Source organism: Xenopus laevis, chromosome 2S, assembly GCF_017654675.1.
Source record: "Xenopus laevis strain J_2021 chromosome 2S, Xenopus_laevis_v10.1, whole genome shotgun sequence".
In the NCBI taxonomy this organism is placed as follows: Eukaryota; Metazoa; Chordata; class Amphibia; order Anura; family Pipidae; genus Xenopus; species Xenopus laevis.
In genome coordinates this window covers 540,338-563,092 of record NC_054374.1, presented here as the reverse complement: position 1 = coordinate 563,092, position 22,755 = coordinate 540,338, and the positions used below count along the sequence as shown (strand labels likewise).

At 35.3% G+C, this 22,755-nt stretch overlaps 1 protein-coding gene across 1 annotated transcript in view; it reads right to left on the bottom strand.

The window, feature by feature from the left end:
• The window catches only part of il1rapl1.S (interleukin 1 receptor accessory protein like 1 S homeolog), a 707,139-nt gene that overhangs the window by 221,105 nt on the left and 463,279 nt on the right, over positions 1-22,755 (bottom strand). The window contains exon 5 of the mRNA XM_041583301.1: positions 16,531-16,684. Coding sequence (XP_041439235.1) covers positions 16,531-16,684 — 154 coding nt within the window. The remainder of the gene's footprint in view (positions 1-16,530; positions 16,685-22,755) is intronic.

Here is a 22,755-nt window from a genome sequence, read left to right as displayed (position 1 = left end):
ATTAGTATATATAATTTCAATAGGTGTGTGTAAGTACTGTATATGGGCTGGGTTTCATTTGGAGGGATTGAACTTGATGGACTATGGTCTTTTTTTAACCCGATGTAACTCTGCATTATTGTTTATTCTTTATTAATTTCAGATATGTTTATGCAATAAAGCAGGGATGGGAACCCTATGCTACACTGCTGTTGGGGTGAGTCAGTGCTGACCTAGGCTTGGGCGAATTTGACCCGTTTCGTTTTGCAAGAATTTGCCATCGGCGAAATGTCGCCAACATCCCTTAACATCCTAGGGGCATCAAAGTTTTGATGCGTGGCAACATTTTTTTGAGGCACAACGCTGTACAGGTCTATGGGCGTCATATGGGTGAAACAAGGGGAAAACCATCTCTACTGACTGTGGTGCCATTGAATTTGGAGACAAGTGCACTGTACAGATTATAAACTGTTGTCCAGATCAGTACAGTAATCAGGACGTCTTGGAACCAACGGCACCAGGAACAGATCTCTCTATTTGCATATAGTGATAAACACATTTTTTCAGAAGACAAACATGCCACAAAAAAAGTTGCAAAAATTGGAAAAAATGCCTATTGACTTTAATGCATTTTGGACAAAAAAGTCGTTACAAGAACAATGCCCATTGACTTTCATGCATTTGGAGTCAGAAAAAAAAGTTGCATGCTTAAGAAAGAATTATTGACTTCAATAAGTTTTGCCTAATTTTAGAATTTTTAGAATTTACACCAGTTTTGCGCATTTTTCGTCTAAACAAAATGGAAAAGATTCACTTATCACTATTTGCATAGAATCTGATCAGGTCACAGCAGCAGTGCGGGAAAGACCACAGTATCTAGTCAAGGACTGACTACTGGACGGATTCAACATCAAGCAGCATGTCATAGATTTGTTACATATCCGCATCTTCTTCCTTTATCACAGTAAATCTTCTGTCCCTCTGCATTCATTTTAATCAGTTTTGTCTCATTCAGATATCAGTAATAATGCAGGGGTTGAACTAAAGTTAACCTCATGTGAAATCAAACATGGCTATGTCATGGAAGTGTCATTTTTACACATATTTCTTTTGCTCTTAGACCCCTTAAGGGGAAAAGCAGAGTTAACAGTTGTATCTTACTACCAGCTACAGCCCATGTTCTGGGGAAAGAAATGCACAAGCTGGTTTCATAATTTGACAGAAAAAGGCCAACTGGGCAATTCAATAATCCATCAGAGAAGAGATTAGCTTGTGGATTTATTTAAGACATTAAAGTAGAAATCTATAACTGGTGGGGCTCCAACTGTTGCTGAACTACTACAGTCAGCATGGCACCTAGCTGCACTTCAACTATAGCCAACTCAGAATGAAATGTTATGCGAGTGCATCTGGGTATATGTTCCTGTTACACATTGCCTGGCTTGTTTTGCTTTCTAACAGTAATTCTGTCCTGTTTCCCTTCACTGAAAAATCAGTGAACCAGGGCAAAAAAATTGCAAAATAAATAAAATTTGCATTGAAGCATTTGTTTTTTGTGCAAAACGCATTACTGTCAATTGGCCTTTCTTGCTGCATTTGTTTGTGTAAAATCAATTTGTCAGATTTCTTTCATACTAAATGCACTGAGGTCACATATGGGGGAACGTAATACATGTCACTAAGAGAAATAGAATTTGCACAAATAAGAATAAAAAGTCACATTTTACAATTTCCTTTTCTTCCTTAAACTGTTATCGTGTTGCAAATTTTAATTCTGTATTGCACAATTTTAAAAAGTGCTTGGAGGTGTCATAATCTTTTGGAGCAAACATAACTTTTTCAGTAAGAATTTTAATTACATTCACTGGTGCAAACTATAAAATTCACAAATTCAGAAGTGGTCACTAAACAGTTTACAGGTTCACAAAAGTTATATTAAATATTAAGCTAAGGTACATTTGTTTGCGCAAAAGCATAACTTTTCGCATTGCAAAGATTTTTTCCGTTACCGACTTTTATTACATTCCCCTATAAGTTTTATTTCTGTGTGTGTGTAAAATTCATTGAATTCAATAAGCTTTTTACCTTGTTTTTGTGGGTTTTTTTCTGCACAAAATACATTGCAGTCATTGGACGCTGTTTCTATAGGTGTTTTCTTTTTGCTGTGTTTTTCTTGTACGTTTTTACCTGGTAAAACAGCACTCCGTATATGAGTTTCAATGCTATTAATGGATTCAGGAGTGGAGTGCTTAGTACTAATAATAAGTGGCAGATTTATTATGTGGAGTAAAAAACAGCAGAATAATTTGCAACACATCGCCAATGACATTTTTTATGCACTTTTTCTTTGAGCAAATTACCTTGATAAATAAAAAAGATTTGCACATCTTTTTACACAGTTTTTTTAGCGATTTTCATTTTACATAGCATAAGAAATTGGCCCCTTAGGGCCCCTTATCATAGTGGTTTCCCTTTCTAATTATCCAGTGTAATTTTTCGCCATTTTGGCTGCAGTACCAATTAGTACATATCATATTATTAGTAAATTAATACTAATACCAGTTCCTTGCAGCAACATGTTTAATTTCTAAATTATCCTTGACCTCCTTAATGATTCTGCAAATAATTATTTCCACCAATAATGGCTTCCCTTTGAACTAGCTGTGAAGCCATTTCTTTACTTCTACTGATGAAAAAAGCATATAAGGCATCCAATAAGGATTGATTAAATCTTAGTCGGGATCAAGTACAAGCTACTTGATAACGGATCCTATACCTATAGTATATTTTAGCAAGCTTGCAAATACTCTCAGGGTACAGGTATAGTATATATTAAGCTAAATGTTTGGGCTCTTTATACTACTATATGAATCTATTATACAGCAATAGCGTAGAACTTTGGAGTCCAACTGGAGGCCCACGGGGTTGGATGTGGCTTTCCAAGAGATTTTGTTTGGCCAATGGCACATTGTGGTTGCCATGGTGAGGGGTACTTGTTGTTCACTGTTCACTGTTCACTGTGGCTGGTTCATTGCAATTCATTGTGCTTCTACTTCTAGCTTAATAGAACTCAATTCTGCTAACATGTGTCTGATATGTCTCTGATCTTATTGACGCAGGCCACTTTTGGAACCTTAAAACTACCAACTAGTGATAGCTCCAGGATCTCCACAGCAGTCAATATGACTTAAAATTGGATATTTTGCACAACTGACTGGGAAATAAGCAGACCCATAACTGTGGTGTATTTTATTCTCAGTTGTTTGTTGAGAAATATAACAACACCATACAATCCAAAATCTTCCAGCAATGTGTCCTTTTTATTATTTGCCTTATTATTAAACAAGATGTGTGCACATTTAATAGGAGAGCATTTATTTTTGCATATTATTGCATATAGCCTTTTCTTTGCAAGGCATACAGTTGTAAATTTTCCATGGCACCAGTGTCAAATGCAAATTGTTTAAATGCTTTTTATAAACATTCTGTACACTTCATTTATATGTAAAAACAAAATTATGCAGAAAACGAACAGCAACCTACAGTTCCTTAGCAACAGTAATACAGACTCTGTGAGTTTGGCATTTTTTTGTTATCTTATGTTCATAATGTGTCATGTTTTTTTTCATCAACAATTATGACTATATGGGTTTGGGTGCATTCTAACAGTAATTATTGCACCGCAACACATTTTGCTGCAAATGAAACATTTTTAGGATATGTACAGTGATATGAAAAAGTTTGGGAACCCCTCTCAGCCCGCATAATAATTTACTCCACTTTCAACAAAAAAGATAACAGTGGTATGTCTGAGTACTAGGGTTACCGAGTACTGGGGTGTTTTCTGAACAAAGATTGTTAGTGAAGCAGTATTCAGTTGTATGAAATTAAATCAAATGTGAAAAACTGGCTGTGCAAAAATTTAGGTATCCTTGTAGTTTTGCTAATTTAAATGCATGTAACTGGCAACACCAAATTTGTTGGATTAGCTCCTTAAGCCTTGAAATTCATAGGCAGGTGTGTCCAATGATAAGAAAGGGTATTTAAGATGACCAATTGCAAGTTGTGCTTCTGTTTGACTCTCCTTATCATCTCCTTATCAACTTATCATCGAAAATCTATGCGATGATTTACAGTAGGCTGTCCATGCTCGACAACCATCAAATTTAACTAAACTGGAGAGATTTTGTATGGATGAATGGTCAAAAATACCCACATCCAGAATCCAGACACTCATCAAAGTCTATAGGAGGCGTCTAGAGGTTGTTGCACTTCCAAAAGGAGCTCAACTAAGTATTGATGTAATATCTCTGTTGGGATGGCCAAATATATGCTTTGTTTAATTTTGTTATGATTCATATTGCATATTATTTTCTGTTAATCCAATAGACTTTATGTCACTGCTGAAATACTACTGTTTCCATAAAATCTGTTATATAATAAAAGGAAGTTGCTACTTTGAAAGCTCAGCCAATTATAAACAAAACTCCAAAGAATTAAGAGGGGTTCCTAAACTTTTTCATATGACTGTGTATATTACTATTGCTCCTACTCCTACTACATGATGTAGATGGACATTTAGGGACATATATACTTTTTAAACTAGCTTTGCAATGGGTCTGTAAAAGGTAAGTTGGCCTTTAACACCAAGTTAGGTTAGTTCGCGGAAATCTCTTACTGTCCAAGTGTCAAGTGTGTTCCATAGTTTATAAAAGAAAGGAGATCCCAAGGTTTAGCCTCTTTCCACTTCAATTGTTGGAAAGGGATTATGTTTATGAAGTACACAAGGCAGAAATCCTGAGTAAGAGGGGAAAAAAAACTTTAGGCCTAGAGGAACAGTAACATTAAAATGTCTTATTAAAAAAATCAAAACTATCTTACACCAGTGTTCGGTGACTTGCTCTGAACTGTACACAGAGTACAAAGGGCAGAAGCAGTGGCAGAAGGATTAGAATGCATGAACTTCATGGAAGGAGCTCTACGGCTGTACATGTCCATGTGTTTCACATTGTGTTTCAGTATGCAAGATAAAGAAGAATGGGAATGCATAATGTGAACAATGAATGCATGATATAATCATTTATTGGTTTAAAAGGTATGCATACTTAATGAATTCTTTACAAAGTACTGCAACTCTGTGCACTGAAAATACAAAGAAACCTATTTATCAAAGTGTAGCATACTGACCAGATGGAGAAACTTGAGAATGCTTGGTCTCTTGAAACAATTGCTCTGTTCCTCATTAAAGTTAAGAGTACATGATACATCATTCCATTATTTATAAACCCCACTGCTGTAGACTAATTTACTGGACAATCAATGGACAAAGATGAAATGAGTGTGGTTGTTCTGAGCTTTCTAGAGCTGCTGGAAAATAAAGTTACTCCTGTTGATTCCATAAAGAGGTAAAAATAGCAATCCCGTCAAGAAGCAATAAGGCCTCAGATGTCATTTGGATGCTGAAAATTAAAGTGCAGAGTTTCCAAAATGATACCACTCACCATCCCCACTCAAAATCAGTAAATGCTGTAGTTCATCAACAGCTACAGGGACAGACATCAGCCAGACAGACGTACAAAAGGAATAGACAAACAGCAGCTAGAGGAAATTTTGTTCAATATTCTTTAAAGGAGAAGGAAAGGCTAAAATTAAGTAAGCTTTATCAGAAAGGTCTATATAAATACACCAGTAAACCATCAAAGTAATGGTACTTTGAGTCCTCTGTCAAAGAAAACACAGCATTTCTTTCCTTCTATTGTGTACTCATGGGCTTCTGTATCAGACTTCCTGTTTTCAGCTTAAACCTCCAGGGCAGGGCATGAGCATGCTCAGTTTGCTCCTCTCTCCCTCTCTCCTCCCATCCCTGCTGTAATCTGAGCTCAGAGCTATAAATTAGGAGGGAGAGACTCAGGCAGGAAGTGATGTCACACCAAGCTTATATGGCAGCTACTATCCTAAAGAAACAGAGACAGTGTCTAGAGCTATTTACTCAGGTATGGTAAAGCATTCTGCAGAATAAATATAGCGTTCTAGCTTGCACTATTGTGGCTAATCTGTTGGCAATAAACTGTCTTGGAGCTTTCCTTCTCCTTTAACAGCTTAAAAGTAATAGGACAATACAAAGATGTTTCTGATTCTTCTTTAGCCTTAAAAAGCATATAGTTTGTTCCATCCCTAAACACTATTTCTCTCCATACACTACTGTATGTGTATTTCTATCCTGGGTAATACATTTGAATAGCTTCCAGCTTCCAGTGCTCTTCTGTGATGTATTACAGGATCAGTGATACAGCAAATGCATCTTTAGAGCACAGTAACCTGTGTTTAGTGTTTGTCTCTTGCTATGATGTACAAAAATCCTCACTAGTAAATATTTCCACCAACAAACATCCTGTACATGTGATACATTAGGTGATATCCCAGCAAGGAAAAATGATGACATTTACAGCACTACCATCAGATTAGTATTTGGATAGATAAGCAATAGAATAGAATTTCATAGAAATAAGGGATATAGACAGCAATGCCAGTGATTAGACCTTTGTGCTATGTCATTCAATCAAGGTTTGAAGAGGATCCAACATTATGATAAACCAAAGAATCAATAAAAAACATTACTTTTTTCATATGAAAGTCTTATCATAAAATAATTTTGTTTATCTGCAAATTGCCTTCCCCAGGCTGTAAATAGTAATGCCTAGGCTATATTAGTTTGTTAAAAGTGACTGAAAAACCAAACTTTATTCTACTATTCCACTAGCTGATTCTCTTTCAAGCACATTCATTCAAGTTAGCCAGCAATGCTTTGCTCAGTACTTTGCAGAATATTCAAAAGAATATCATAGCACTTCACCGCTTCTTTCTGTGCAATTATTCATTTCTTTAGCCAGATTTGTCACAGAAAGTATAGAAGAATGTTTCGGGGGTCTACACCACCCTTCATCAGGATATCCCTGATGAAGGGAGGTGTAAACCTCCCAAAATGAGACTGTAAGAGAGAGCAGTGGGCAGAGAGACTGGGGAGTACAGCAGACTAGTCGTTGCAGAGACTATGGATGGGTGTTTAGGTGATGAAATACTAGTAATAAACTAATGGATAATCTTTGTAGTTTGTGGGTTTAAGGGGAAGGTATACTGTGGGAATCTGAGGACAGTGCTGGGTGACTGAGGTTGTCAGAAATAGTTAGGCAGAAGATAACAAGCAGATCTGTCTTAGGTCTTGTATTCTGTTCTGACTTGCACATTGTTTTCAAGAGTTACCGTTACACTCTGTACAGGCAAGATAACTGCCTCAGGATGACATTAAGTTTAGTGTGCATTCAATGGATGTGATAGGGAGGTTAGACTGTAAGCTCTACTGGCAAAGGGAATGAATGAGGAACAATCCTAGTGAAAGAGCTGCGTAATATGTTGGAGCTATATTCATTTCCACAGTAATCAAAGCTCTCTAAAACTGAGAAAGTTAATTAAAAATCTCATTGAGTTCATTGGGTCAATATTCATTATTAATTCCAACTAGCTTTTTTTATATAATTATGTGAATTATTATAGCAGTCCAAAATAAATGAAGAAGCAAATTTGGGTGCTATCTAAACTTTCAAAGCTACAGAAATATATTAAGAGTAACTGAAATCAATCAAGTTTCAGATCTAGTTCTCACTACTTTTCTGTTGCTCAGTCAACAATCAAAGCGCCTTTTAGGCCACATAATTAAATAACCTTGATAACTTCACCAAACATCATTTCCTTTCAGATTAAAAAGGAACCATATTATTTATGTTTTAGATAACAGATAATTGAGAAAAATAACCCAATTAAACATAATGAATATTCTAGGTGGCCATACATTAAATAGGTAATTTTTTTAAGGAACCTTTTACTAAACATGTACAAAGTACAAAAATATAGTCTTTACACCGCAATGCAACATTTTATCCTGAACTCCAATATAATCATGCCAGCTGGAATAATGTACAGGCAGAGAATCAGTTATCTGGAAACCTGTTATCCAGAATACTCTGAAAGACCATCTCCCATAGGGGCAAATTCACTAACAATCGTAGTTTCGCCAGGCGCAACTTCGCCGCGCTTCGCCACACTTCGCCAGGCGTAGTTTCGCCAGCGCTTCGCAAATTCACTAAAATCCGAAGTTGCGCACAGGGGTAGTGTAAGGTTGCGAATTTGCGCTAGCGAAGGCTAATTTGCATAGGGCGCCAAATTCAAATTTCAATGGAGGAATACGTATCAGCACTACAAATGCCTAGAAAACCTTCAAATCATCAAATAAAAATTTTATTTTGCCCTACACATGTGCCCACTGTCTAGGTAAGTTGCCATGAGTCAGGAAATGTAGGGGGGAAGGAGGGAAGCCCCAAAAAATTTTTCGATCTTTTTCAGCCTATCACCCATAATGTAGAAAACACGCCAGCGTGTTTTGGGACTTAGAAAAAATTTTGCCTTTTTTTGAAACAATCCCTATCTACTCTATTGCGCTTCGCCTGGTCTGAGGTGGCGAAGGAAGGAAGGTAGCGTTCAGTACACTGTGCAGGTTAGTGAATTTGTGAAGTTACGTCGGTACCGAAAATTCGCCAGGCGTAAGGGTGCGAAGTAACACTAGCGAAACTACGCCAGCGTTCGTTAGTGAATTTGCACAGTAACGAAAATGCCAAACGCTAGTGAATTAACGCTAGCGTTCGGCGCTTCGGCGCTTAGTGAATTTGCCCCATAGACTCCATCTTATCCAAATAGTCAGAATTTTTAAAAATGATTCCCTTTTCTCTATAATAATAATGTATTTTAATCAAACTAGGATATAATTAATCCTTACTGGAAGAAAAACGAACCTATTGGGTATATTTACTGTCTCAATAGGTTTCCAGGTAACAGATCTCATATCTGGTATAAAACTTCAGATTTTCTGTTATATTCATATTCTCATCATTAAGTCCCACAATGGAAAACATCTCTTTTCACAGGTACTACCTCATTTACAACCATCATAAGAGACAAGATGTTGACATGCCTCTCAACAAAGATAAACACAGAGCATCGTGTATCGTTCTGACAACAATTTGGCAAGTAGAAAATATTTAACAACCAAGGACATGTCCGGAGCTTGACATACAAACTATGGAAGAAATGTGGGCCAAAATTAATCATTTGCTTTATTTTTGACAGTTTCCTTTCAAACTCATATTTTGCTAAGGAAACTGCCATTCATTTTGGTATCAGCATTATAGTAAGCATTAACATTACAAATATAGCATGGAAACCAAAAAGAGAAAACATGCTAACCAAGACACATATCAACATGACAAATTAGAGATGACTGTTAGCAAAACTCTGTAGAACTTTTGGCTCATCTGAAAGGACCAGTAAAAACAAAAAAAATATTCTTTCTAAATGTTTACTTATGATTACAGCATATCCAGATTCAATTTACCTGGGCAGCAACAAAATGCATATTTTAGAATGCATTTCATTTTGTAGTTGTATAGAGAGACTACTGGGGTTATCACAACTTAAAGACTATGCAATGCAATGGGGTAAAATAATGAAATAAAAGGCACACAGTTACCACAGCACTCTCGAATAAAGTGTTTGTTTGCCTGGGTGCACGATCAATATTATATCTCCATCCATCCAAAGAAGATCAGCACTCTCAGGGCTTAAAAATATGAACAAGGTTTTATTTAAAAAAACACAGCATAGGACTAACGTTTCGGCCCTGTCCAGGGCCTTTTTCAATATATATATATACAGCATAACAGCAGCAGCTTCTTTTTGTAAAATTTTGGCCTAAAGAATTCATTTCTACATAGTTAACCATTAAAGTTAACAACCCATTATTATTATTATTATTTTTTAATCTACTGGCTTTTGGTTCCTTTGTTTACTTTCACAAAAGGCGAGCTCAGTGAACCATCATTAAACAATGATTATCTGACTACACCATCCACTGATCGGTCTCATGACAAACATTTTTACACCTGTCCAATAGATTGTTGGGACCCCATCAATGTAACGATAAGTAGATGATTTTATTGGATTGTGCTAAAAACGGTTGTTCCACACAACAAAATCTACCCGTGTATGGCAACCTTTACAAAAATAAAAATCCTTATTTTGGTCCTTGCCATAAAATTGTGTATAAAATGATTTTAGGATTAAAACATTTTTGGAACCATCACATTCTCCTTTAGCACTGTTTTAGTTTTAAGCAATGCATTAATAATATAATTACTTAATTCATTTTATTTGTACTTATAATTTTATTTATTTATTGAGCACAAACACTTGTATGTAGTAATTTCCAGATATTGGTCATCAATCATATACATTGTGGTCAATATATTTGTCAACCAATGAACCTGATAGCATATTTTTGGAGTGTGGGAGTAATCCATAGTACCTGGAGACACAGGGAGAGCATTTAAACTTCTTGTAGACAGTACCAAGGTCAGCAGTTAAAGGAAAACTATTCCCCTGAACAATGTAGGTCTCTATAAAAATATATTGCATAAAACAACTCACATATAAAACCTTGCTTTATGTACAGGTAGATAAACTATTTTCATACTTATACATTTTTTTAGTGCCATTAGGTAATCCTAAATAGAATATTGCCATTTTAAGAATTAAGGGCCCACCCCCTGAGATCCTATGATTCACACTGCACACAAACAAACCAAACATGTTAGGTCATATGAGCCAATTCATGGACAAAGATCTGTCTTTTTTACTCCCATGCTTCTTCCTGTTACAGTTAAAGCTTCAGTATTTCTGGTCAGGTGATCTCTGAGGCAGCACAGAAAATATTTTAAAAAGGTGACTCAAGGGAAAATATCTAAAAGGGCAATATTTACTTAAATATATATACCAGTTTGGTTTAATATGTCACTCAGGACCATAGCACTGCAAGGCTTCCATGCTAACCTTAAAGCCACCATGCCACCAATAGTTCATTCAAACAATATTGAATTCATTCATCTTATTTTGTTTTGTTTTTTTTAATTTTGGTGGATTAACATGTCACTCAGTGTCTCACAGAATTGTTACTACCACATACCAACTATGGACAGTTTGTGATATTGAGGCTGCAATACAATTTGAGGATGTTTTCCTTTGGATGTGTATTGTCATCAATGTTAGAAGTACTGTATTCTCAATTTCCCATTTAGTAATTTTGCATCTGTTCTTTCTAGTTCCCAGACCACTGCATGCCTAGTTTGTTTTTGTTTTTTTGCAAATGTTCATACAATTTTGAGAATGATAGAGCAAAAATGTCATTTTGTCTTCCAAACAACTTTTAACCATACTTCTGAGAATTCTGATGTGTCATGTTTCTGAAATCAATAGCTGTATTTTTTGTTACATGTGTATAAAAAACGTCCTGTTCACTCAATGAAGGCTATTGTGAGGTGAGGTTACACCATGTGCACACACACAGCTTAGTGGGAACATTGATATTACCATTATTATACTGTTACAAAATGCTTTACTTTTACTGTCAAACGTACAAAAGTGCCACTCGATGGAAGTGAATTTCTTTAAACCTGTAAAATGCCACTTATATAATGAAAGCTTTTTGCATGCAATTGTAGCATGTTACATCTTTGTGTCAAAAACAGATGCATACTGCCGATGTATATTCATAAATGTATTATGATTAAAGTTTAATTTGTTATAAAATCCCAGTTACTCTCAGCATAAATTATTTTGTGACTTCATCTCATTTTTACTCTTTCCTGTGATGTTTAATACATTTGCCAATTGCATTTAAGAGCTTCTCTATGCACTTAGAAAGAATAAAAGTCATTTTGACCTGAATGAAAGCTTATGGCTCTTCCATACTATATGCTGGTTATTGTGCTTTTAATGCAGAATTCTATTGAGGCTGATTTTTCTCATGACAGATTTGACAGTTCCTGCTGTTATAAAGCTACTGAGCATGAATGTTTAGATCAATTTAAGTAACTGTGTTTGAATAATACAAATGTTCAGAGATAAACCTAGTTTCTTTTAGTGAACATTGATTCAACTAGTCAAAAAAAGAAAAAAACTATCTATTTATCCAGTATGTAGTTTTAGAGTTTAGCAGCAATGCTGATCTGTAATACCCTAAAGATTCAGTAAGGCTCCAATGTCATTATGGTTAATTCCAACGTCATTATGGTTAATACATGTCTATGGGGTTTTGCGAATACTCCCACTTGTGCACCAAGTATGTGACGCAGTTGCCAATGGGCGTTGGCAAGTATTAGTTTAGCCCTCATCAGTCAATGGTCAGTTTTGTGATAAATTCACATGTTTTGCTGTGGGTGAAACATTTTGTGAAAACTGCTGCAAAAATTTGCCATCCTTTTCGCAAATTTTTCAGCAAAGCGAAACATCACATATTCACTCATTACTAGTCAAGACCTCTATTTGAAGCCAATAAAGTGGTTTCACATGAACAGGGTATATAACCTATTTGTTCACAATTTGAATTCTCCTCACTAGAAAACTATTGCCAAACCTCTAGACAGAAAGTTTAGAAATGGTGAAAACCAGAGTCACGGATTTGCATTGCACACTACAAAAACCATTAAAAAAATGGATCAATTTAAAAGAAATAAAACCAAGGAATTATGGAATGGTTTTACTGAAAACATTTAAAAAAATGACTAATCCAGAAATTACCATAAATAGAAAGTGAGAAAAGCTGTATGTATTTGAGTGTATGTGTGCGTGTTAAGAGTTGTAGAACTGCATGCATCAATTCATATCTTCACATAATCCCAGAGCTCTTGTATCTCCTTTATTAAATTTGTAAAGCTGTTTAGAGACTAAATTCTAATCAGTAGTGTATATCTTTGGCTCCTCACCCTGAGCATCATGTGTACTGGAGTCATGCATGCATACAAATGCATCCATACAAATTATGGAAAACATGATTGTTTGTGTAGAACTGGCTTTCTGCCATATGCTTATGTTAATCGTGATGTGCCATTCATACCTTAGAGATAGAACCATAAGAAACCGTAGCTCTGGTCACAGAGGGATCATTTCTCAGCAGAGGGTTGTTGCCCTTACTGACAGACAATAAAATACTAAACAACATTTTGACAAACCATGTTCTGGCAATGACACAGATATTTCTGTAGCTGTTTATTTATGTATCCCTTAGCACTATCACCTGCATATGATCCATCAGATGCCAATAAAAATAGCCTCTTTCCAAAAATAGTTTTACAAATGAAAACAAAATAAGGAAAAATCATAGCTATAATAATAATTTAAGTAATATACCTCATTGAAAACAAAACAAAAATAAGAAGTGGTGAAAGAAATCAATGCCATGACCTTTGGATACATAGCTCTCTAATCTCACTCACCATGGGAGCTGACTTAATGAAGACAGAATATTTCATTATCAAGTACATTCCGAGTCAAGATCATACAGTGTGTTTTGTACTTTCCCAGATCCCTGACAGAATACAGCTAGGGAAGTAGAGGCAAGACACTTACAATTGCTCCTTGGCAGTATTCAATAATAAAAAAAAACCATACATTGGTTTCCTTTGGTTTAAGGATCATTAGGCGATAATAACCCATATACAATCATAAATAATTTAATAGAATATAAAAGAGGAATTTTTGAAGCTACTCAATTTTAGTTATGTGGAACATGATTGACTTAGATTTCAGTAATCTTACAGGCAATTTTAGTAATCTGATCAGCATTATGTTTTATCATCGCAGGATCTCCTTTTTCCATCACTATATTAGGCAATATAAATAGAAAGCTTCCAGAAAACTGATTGTATTTTTTCTAATTTCAGGACACTTTCTGTTGCTGACGGATTTCTTAGAAAAATAAAGTGATCTGTGAGACAACTTTGGCTTATGGTACATTCAGATTGTCAAAAATAAACTGTTTTTAGCCTTTCAATAACAGCTTGTGAGCCTCTCTCTCTCTCTGCTAAATCTTTGTTACAGAAATCAAATATAAAAATGTTTTGGCTTGGTGCTACAAAATGCTTGTATCAATTTGCCCAAAGTATTTTCTTCACAAGCTTGATTATCTACTGTTTGTTGACCTTATGGGGCAATCTTCCTTAACATGTTCTTTTCTTTCAAGAGTGTTAACTGATTTTGCAGGTCATAAAGTACCATAGAAAGCACAGATCCAAATGGCAGTATGTTTGAGAATTAAAAAATAAAGGCGTAAGCTAATAATAGAAAAACATTTAGCTGAGAGATGAGGAAATCTCCGCAGATGTTTGGAAATTAATGTTCCAGGTGACATTACATATGTGGTTTACAAAATAAACATTGACGGTTTATGTCATGCCAGAACTGTAGTACTCTAGATTTGTAGGAGTTAAACTGGACCCATTTATTATCAAGACACAGAAAGACTCTTAATTAGAGGTTTCAACAATTTAGCTCTGTAAGCAGGTGGAGCATTTGCCCTGCTTAAAAAAAAGCCAGATCATTTGGTCTAGGAAGCTTTTAACAGGCTGTTGGCTTTGAACTGATGATCAGGGCTAAAGGACCAAGAGATACAGGAAGGTCATTTATGGGAATATTTGGATTAGAGAAATAGATCCATATAGCCTTCACAGTCGCATAAATCACATACTGTTTATGAGGAGACCACGTGTTTCCTAATGATACCAGACCCACCACATAGGAGGAATGGTTTCTGGGGTCATGTTTGGTATCATTGTCAACCTATGAAACATACTATGCCAATGTTCATTTGATAAAATTTGGTACTGCAAAGTATAAATGCCATATATGAAACCACCCATTTTTACAACTGGACTGGAACCATTACTTATTCACAACTGGCCTGGAACAACCACTTATTTTCACTGTATATTCAAATGGGAATTACCCCTTTTTACTGCTGGAGTGTTTGGAGAATTAGTGTAAACCAGCGATTTGACTGTTATATACAAGTAGGGTTTAAGTAGGACATATTTATGCTCAAATATTTGGCAGATTGTAAAGAGCTAGCGAAAGTTAACTCCCACTTCTCACCCATTTAAATTAACGGATCCCCAAAATCACCTTTCTTCATGCTTCCTAAATAAGCAATCCTTTTAACTTTAAATGCACAACCTGCTGCTACACTTGTTAGTGATGTACATTTTCAGGATGAGCTGTATAGTAAAGAAAAGATCAAGAATAGGTGCCCATATTTTCTTTTTTTTTTGCCAATGAATAGCAACCTAACTCTCTAAAATTCTAATGAATCACCATTGGGAACATGTCTCCCCGCCCTCAGATGACTCACACATTGTATATTGTTTGGAAAGTTTCCAAGTTTTAATGTTCCTCGACAGGCTGTAAGATTGACGTGTTTGCCAGTGATTTATCGTAACCAGCAGCAGATTGGCCTACATTGTGGAAATAAATTAACTCTACACTGATATAAATGTTATAAACACCCATTATAGCTGTATTATTTGCATTTAGTGATCTTGTAGAGATATATATAATGAACAAAAATGTTATTTGCTGTAAATCTTATTGCAAATAGTTAACTGGGTATGGCATACAAAGAATTTTTATTTAACCTGCAATGAAGGATTAACATGAGCATCTGAGATTTGCAGCTGTCTGAATACAACCATCAACATTTCCTTCCATGGACCTTAAGTGTAATAATCCCCTTGCAAGAATACAGTAGAAATCATGTATGGGAAACATCACTCTTTTAATAATTCACCAAACTGTAGCTGAAGTTGAATAAATCATTTGATAAATCATTTTTGTTCAGTGATTTGTATGCTTACATATGTCTATACAGTGAGGGCCAGATTCGGTGAGAAAACATTTTATCACTTGAAAATTCATGGACAAAATTCAGTTGGAGATCTCATATGAAAACTCTATTAAAGAGTATAGGAAATTGGAAGTGAATTTTGAGAAATACTTTTTCTCCTTGAATTGATTCTCTTCCATGACTTTCAAGTGATTAACTATGAGAAAACTTTTTCTCATTGATTGAATCTAGCCATAAATTTGAGTCACCAATTTGGAATGCGGCAAACAACATGGTTATTTTATTATGATAAAAAAATTAGGTTGAGGAAACTCACTAATTAACCATTCATATTAAGCCATCAACTGGCATTAATCAATTGATTACACCTTGCATTCTGATTATATAATTAGCTGTGCATATAAAGTTACAGGACCTTGGCCGGGTATTGCAATGTTGCACAAGTGATTGCCATCTTGAGGACATCTCTAGGGTCATGTAAAAGCCAGGCTCTTTCATAATTCTGCTTCTATCTTTCCTTTAATAAATATAAGGTTATTTTTTCCCCACTTATATTATTCCTCATTGTTGCTTTTCAAGTCTACCTTCATTTCCAATACCCTCCTTTCCATAAAACTTTATTGAACATCAAAGAAAGCAACAAAAACTATAATAACATGCTTGAGAGCTTCACTTTCCCATCATTACTTAAAAATCAGATACCTTTGGATCACAGTTGTTTGACTTTTCACAAACACATGCTCTTTTATAATCTGCAAGTGCAAATGACTCACCAGTGACCTTTAGTTCTGTTGTTCTTCTTACGAAAAAACTTCCATATTTCAGTTCACAAGTATAATTCCCGATATCATCTTCTCTGACTTCCCTGATTACCAAAGTATCCCTTTTAAAAACAATACTTGGTCTCCAGGTCTTTGCTTTGCATTCCTAATAAAAGAAATGTAAAATATAGATAAAACAATATGGTATGCATTAATATATAGTAATTTATGCATTTTAAAGTTAATACAACACATGAATGTGGCTGTAGGTTTTGTGACCCTTAGGAGCCAGAGGTACACTCCCCAGCTCTAATGCAAACCAGTTCAGAAACAAACCAGCTTGTTGTAGCGGGTACTCGACACCCTCATCCTCCACCTATCGTGGCTTTTAAATCGTATTAGTTTTTAAGGCAATAGTCCTACACTGCATACATTTTGAAATGTTTCGAGTCTGTAAATACTTGTGGTGTTTTGTGTGGGCGTCGCTCATGCTGTTGTTTTTAATAGAATCAATTAAAGGTGAAGTTTTAATGTCCATATTGACATTAAAACTTGTTGATCACCAAAACTGGTTTGCCTTAGAGCTGGGGAGTATACATCAGGCTCTTAAGGGTCACAATCCACAGCTCTCCATTCATGTCTTGTATTAATTAATTACAAATTCGCAGGTGAAACATATTTCTTTGCTTAACTTGCTCAATCAGATTATTGTCATTTTAAAGTTAACCCAGAAGGTTTTTTCGGTTAACTAACCTTGTGGTGGAGGACCAATATCTGATGATCAAGCAGAATAATTATTATTTTCATATATTTATAGTGGGCCAACATATTTCACACTATATAACAGAATTGTATTTACATGAAATATATAAATTACATATAAATACTGATCAATAGAAGGTTAGGTAAAACCTCAATAATCATTAAAACGTTGTTTTTCAAGATCAATGTTCATAAATTAAGGAAAAGTTTGAAATTTTTCTGGAATCTCGCAAGTGTGAAGTAGAACCATGGAGAAAGTATATTTATAATTAGATCATGTACATTTTTGTTTTCATTTGCTTTTGATCAGTGACAGCAAGAGAAGTGTAAAATAACTTAACCAGCTGCTAAATTCTACAGATTTTGTGGCGCAAAATTACACATGAATGTACAGAAAGGGCAAAAATCAGATGACAGAGATTCAACCCATGGTTTTCATGCCCCAGCTTTCCTATTTTCCAGTACATATTAGTATGGAATGGGAAGGGTGTATGGGTCAAAATCATTTATTGACACAGAATGAAAGGTGATGACAAGCTGGGAGAAATTAAATACTATGACATTCACATTTATATAAGCAAAAGGTAGCAGAATATAAGGATACTTGGAAGCAACTATATTTTTTAAAGTGTGCCAAGTGAAGTCAGTCTCTATACAGGGGCACTGGTGACTATTCATACATTATTTTGAATGCATCCTGCAGAAAAGACACAATACCCACTCTGATGCTAGAATGCAACTTTCACCCAATTTGCATAAAAAATGCACAGTTTTGTCCATGTTGATGCATCATGCTCAACTGTACGAAATACAAATCAGAGTGTGGCTGCAAATATGGGGGAAAATGCTACATTATGGGTAAAAACATGGTGATTTGCACCCAAAATGTAACTTTGCTCTCTGAATTTGTATTTGTAAATGACCCCTTTTAAATGCACGTTACACAAGCTCCTAGGTAAGTTAACCAAGCTGAACTTTATATATAGTAACTAACACCTAACATATCAAAATTTATTTTTCAGAAATATCACGGTACATTTTATGACAATACATCATTTGTTGCTTGAGTGTGAAAACACCCAACAATTTTTTTCAAGTGTTGTGAAAACTCTTATACATCTTAATGGTAAAAAACCTTATCAACTACTCTTCAGAATTATCAAGTAAGCAACTTTCAGCTTCTGAACCACAGTGAGGAAAAGGTGAAAAGTCTGATAGATAGAAATAAATTTTGCTATGCAGATAAAAAAAAAAAATTAAATTGCAGAATTAATTCAATATCCATCTCAATCTTTGATGTATTCCTTGAGGGTTACTTTAAAAATAAACTTTCTATTAGCTGGTGTGTTAGGAAAGGTGAACTGACGGTTATTAACAGAAACCTGCTTTTTACTTATAATATAATTCTACCCTTTACAATTCTAATTTGCTAAATTTCTTCAAATAATTATCTGCATGAAGCTTATTTGCCAGTTCTGCATCTGACTTATGTGGGCCATAGCTTAAAAGAAGTCATTACTGTTATGCTACCAATGGGTTAACTGCATTCTATTTAGACATTACCCCAATTAAAGCGACTTTAATGTAAACATCAGCAACCTTAAGCCTTTTACTTATTAGTTTACATGTAAATTTGGCTTTAGACACTGTGGAAGAAAAAAATGTGATATATACTGTATATATGGGCCATACGATTGTGTTTTGCAACCACATGGATTTAAGCTAGCGTAGTTAGCAGGAAAGTTCAATTTAACACAGAAAATTCAGTCAACAATGAAAAATTGTCTGTTTAAAACATTTATGCTTTATCAGTTATTTTTAGCTCTTTATTTGCTCCTTTATACTATGACAATTTAAATAACGTGTTTGCTTTTTTGTTTTGTTTCCTTGTCATAATTTGACATAGAGGAGGAGGCACACAGAGACTGAACATCTCTAGGAGAGGGGTGGAAGTTTCATTTACTGTAATTGTAAGGTTGTAAAAAAATTGCCTGCCTAAATTCAAAAAGTAATTGTTATGTGTTTGGCAGGCTAAAACAGTTATGGTGCCATATTTAATAAGTACTATGAAAAACTTTACAAGAATTTTAGAGACTTACAATATACTTACAATATAGAAGACAGCACTGCACACAGCAGGAACAATCAAAATGGATTATTTCAAACAAATGGATGTATATATACACTGTATGTTACTCTCGTTAGCCTTTAAAATCAATAGGCCAAAACTGTTATCACTCTGACACTGCATAATATAACCAATTATGAAAGCATTAGACAATGCAGTCAATGGGGGAAACCATGTTTTCCCATAGGTTGATTTTTTTTTGTTCATTCAGTGATATCTATCCTAGATTAAAAAAATGGAAATTCAGCCCCCATATTTGTAGTTATAATCCTTGCCACAAAGAAAGTCTAAACCCATTCCAAAGATAATGTACCTTACGACGAAATTTGTATAGAAACATGAAATGTACCATTATTATTGGGATACCAGGAAAACTCCCGGTGGGCCCAGGTGTCAGTGGCCCTCATGCTGCTAAACATTTGGCCTATTTCATGACCATTTCTGTATTTCTTTAAGGGTCTTAGTAATGGAAGAATAGAGTATAGTATGTAGAGATAAAAGACTAGGAGAATAAAGAGGTTGAGTGAGGAGAGGAGGAATAATAGTTTGTAAAGTGGGTCCTCAGTCTAAGGTTTTGTGGTGGGCCCCTGGCATCTCAGTCTGACACTGTGCATAAATGCAATTTATATGTACAGTGGGTGTTTGATAAGAACAGTAGCATTTTTAAAGGAGGAGGTGGTACAAATTTTTTGGTACAAATATGTAGAGAAGGTACTGTTAAACACTCATTTAATTTAGAAAAAAACATGAAATTCGAACATTTTCACTAAAAGATCAAGTAATTAGAACGTTTTCACAAAAAAAATCAAGCAATTTGAATGTTTTCACACAAAAAAGTGAGCAATTCGAACATTTTCACAAAAAAATCATGAAACGTGGAAATTCGTCACAAATTCGTGCTGGACGAATTTATTCGCCCATCACTAGTCCCTATTTATATATGGTATCTCCTCCTAAATTAGTCCTTCACTATTCTCACTTCTTTTTCCCCCTTCATTTCTCTTCTTAAAATAAGAAATTTTTAAACAAAATATATTCTGGGCATTATCTTTGTTACAAGTAAAACATGTTATGTCTCTTTAAGTTTGCTTGCTATGAAAAATCTATCTAAACTATGAGGAGAGAATTTAGTGCAGGGGGCATTATGTGATGGTGCTAGGACAGCTGTGAAAGCTTGGATTGTTTGTCCTGTGTGAAAATTTAGCATTTTGTCACATTAGTTCAAAGTTGAGATCATTTTTTTTTTTTATTGAAGCTTCCCCATAAGTTGTTAAGGCTAAAGTTGTTCCTTAACAAGGGAAAAACGTGACTTTACACTTGAGAAATGTTCACAATGACTGCTTAAAAAAGCTATATACTGCAGAAACAAAACAAAAAAAGTTAATCACGTTGTATGCTGTAGACATAAAGCAAAACAAGTCAAAGTTTGTATTCATTCTGTCATTCTAAATGCTATCTTGAAAAAGGAATTTAGACTGTAAAATGCATTCTAAATCATGAAATTACAAATTGTCTTTGTTTTCAGTGACAGGGAAATTAAAGGCTGGTTACTTATTATACAACTTTAACAAGTGCCAAGCTTTATAGATAAGTGTCTTTGAATCCCTTAATTTTGGATAAACTCATTTCATTTTTTCATTTACTGACAGCTTTATTTGGATTGCCACTTTAAGATGTAATTGCCTGATCTGTTTCCCCAAATAATTATTATCTGCTGCTTAGAAACAATGAGCGGTTGTAGATAAAGTCCCCAGACTGTGCATTATAAGTTATCATTGCATTCAGACTGTGAAATGGTTTGAGACTTTTTCCTCTCCTAGGCAATAATAAAGTGTTAGATTGTAGGTGCTGTTATATTTGCTCTTAACTGTTCCATGCAACAAGCTATTTCATGAGTCACTTTGAAAAGAACAAAATAATCTTAACACACCAAGTTAATGATCTTTTAAAGAAACTGACAGTGTAATACGCGAGTTTCAAATACTTTCTGTTTTTATTTTAGTCTAGAGTGTTGCCTGCTGGAGTGTAGACTAGACGTAACGTACGCAAGCCAATTCACAGCCAGCACAAAACCATTCAAGTGTACAGTTGGCAGCTGGATTTCATGCCTCCACAAATAAAGCTCAAAGCTGCAAATGTTTGAATTGCCTTCAAAGAACAGTGAGAAACTAAAAATTTCAAGGCTTGAAAAAGTAATACATGGAAAATACATATTTTATTATGAATATATATTAAAGGTTATAGAAAACAGAAGTACTGATATATAACCTACAGATGTAGCGACTTTAATGGTGCATTCAGTGTTCATGCTGCACATGGCATGCCATTCATTTTAATGAGATAATGCTGACTGTGTGAGTCATATGCATCAGTAAAGCTTGATTTTATCTGTATCTTTCATGATCAGAACCTGTTTCTTAAAGTGAAATTAAGCAAGGTAATGCTATCTATAATGTCTACCCTAAACTCCAGCCTCAGTTTGTTCTTCAGTTTCACTATAGCTCTATAAATCAAGTTGTTCACTACAGCTTTCCTTGGCATTCATCGTAATTTCCTTAATCAATTTGCTCTTCTATCATTGGGTATTAGATAAATGATGGAAAGAGTGTGGCATGATCAATGAACCATCCAATACCAGTGGCATAACTACCAGGGGTGCAAGAGGTGTGACTGCACCAGGGTCATGGCCCCTGCTCCCCTGATGGGGCCCCGCATCCCTGGAGTAAATGTTCCTTGCCAAAACATATTTTGAATAAATAAAGTTTACCACTAGAAGGCAAGTGTGATTTCATCAGCAGCTGCCCTACGATCTCCTACTTTTGGTTCCTGTTGCCCTCCAAACCTGCATCTGCCCTCCAGTAACAAGCTGCTGCTCACCTAGATTTTTCCAAGGCATCTGCTGGGTGGGAGTTTTCCATAGTTTTTGGGGGAAGTGATAGTAGCCAGTTGTTCTGGTGGGCCCCTTCTAAGTGCTGAGTAGTAAGTACTCCCACAAAACATTTCTTTATTGTCCCGGGTGTCAGTGACATTCATAGGGTTTGGAGGATTTGTGGCCTAGCCATGCTCCCGTGCCCCAGGCTTTCCCGTCCCTGTTTCCTCCCGGTCTACACGCTACATATAACGAGTGCCGAAGGCTCTGTCTGGAGTAGACAAACCCTCTCCAGGTCACAACCATAGTAAAATACTGGTGAGTATTCCAAAAGGGCTGCTTGTTGTGAGAGATACGGAACTTATACCTGCAGGGCAACTACAACTACCAGAATCTTCACGTTCCTAAACTCTTTGTGTAAATTACTGTATACATTGTAACTTTATAAGAAAGAGAGACTGTGCATGTAGAGCTTTAA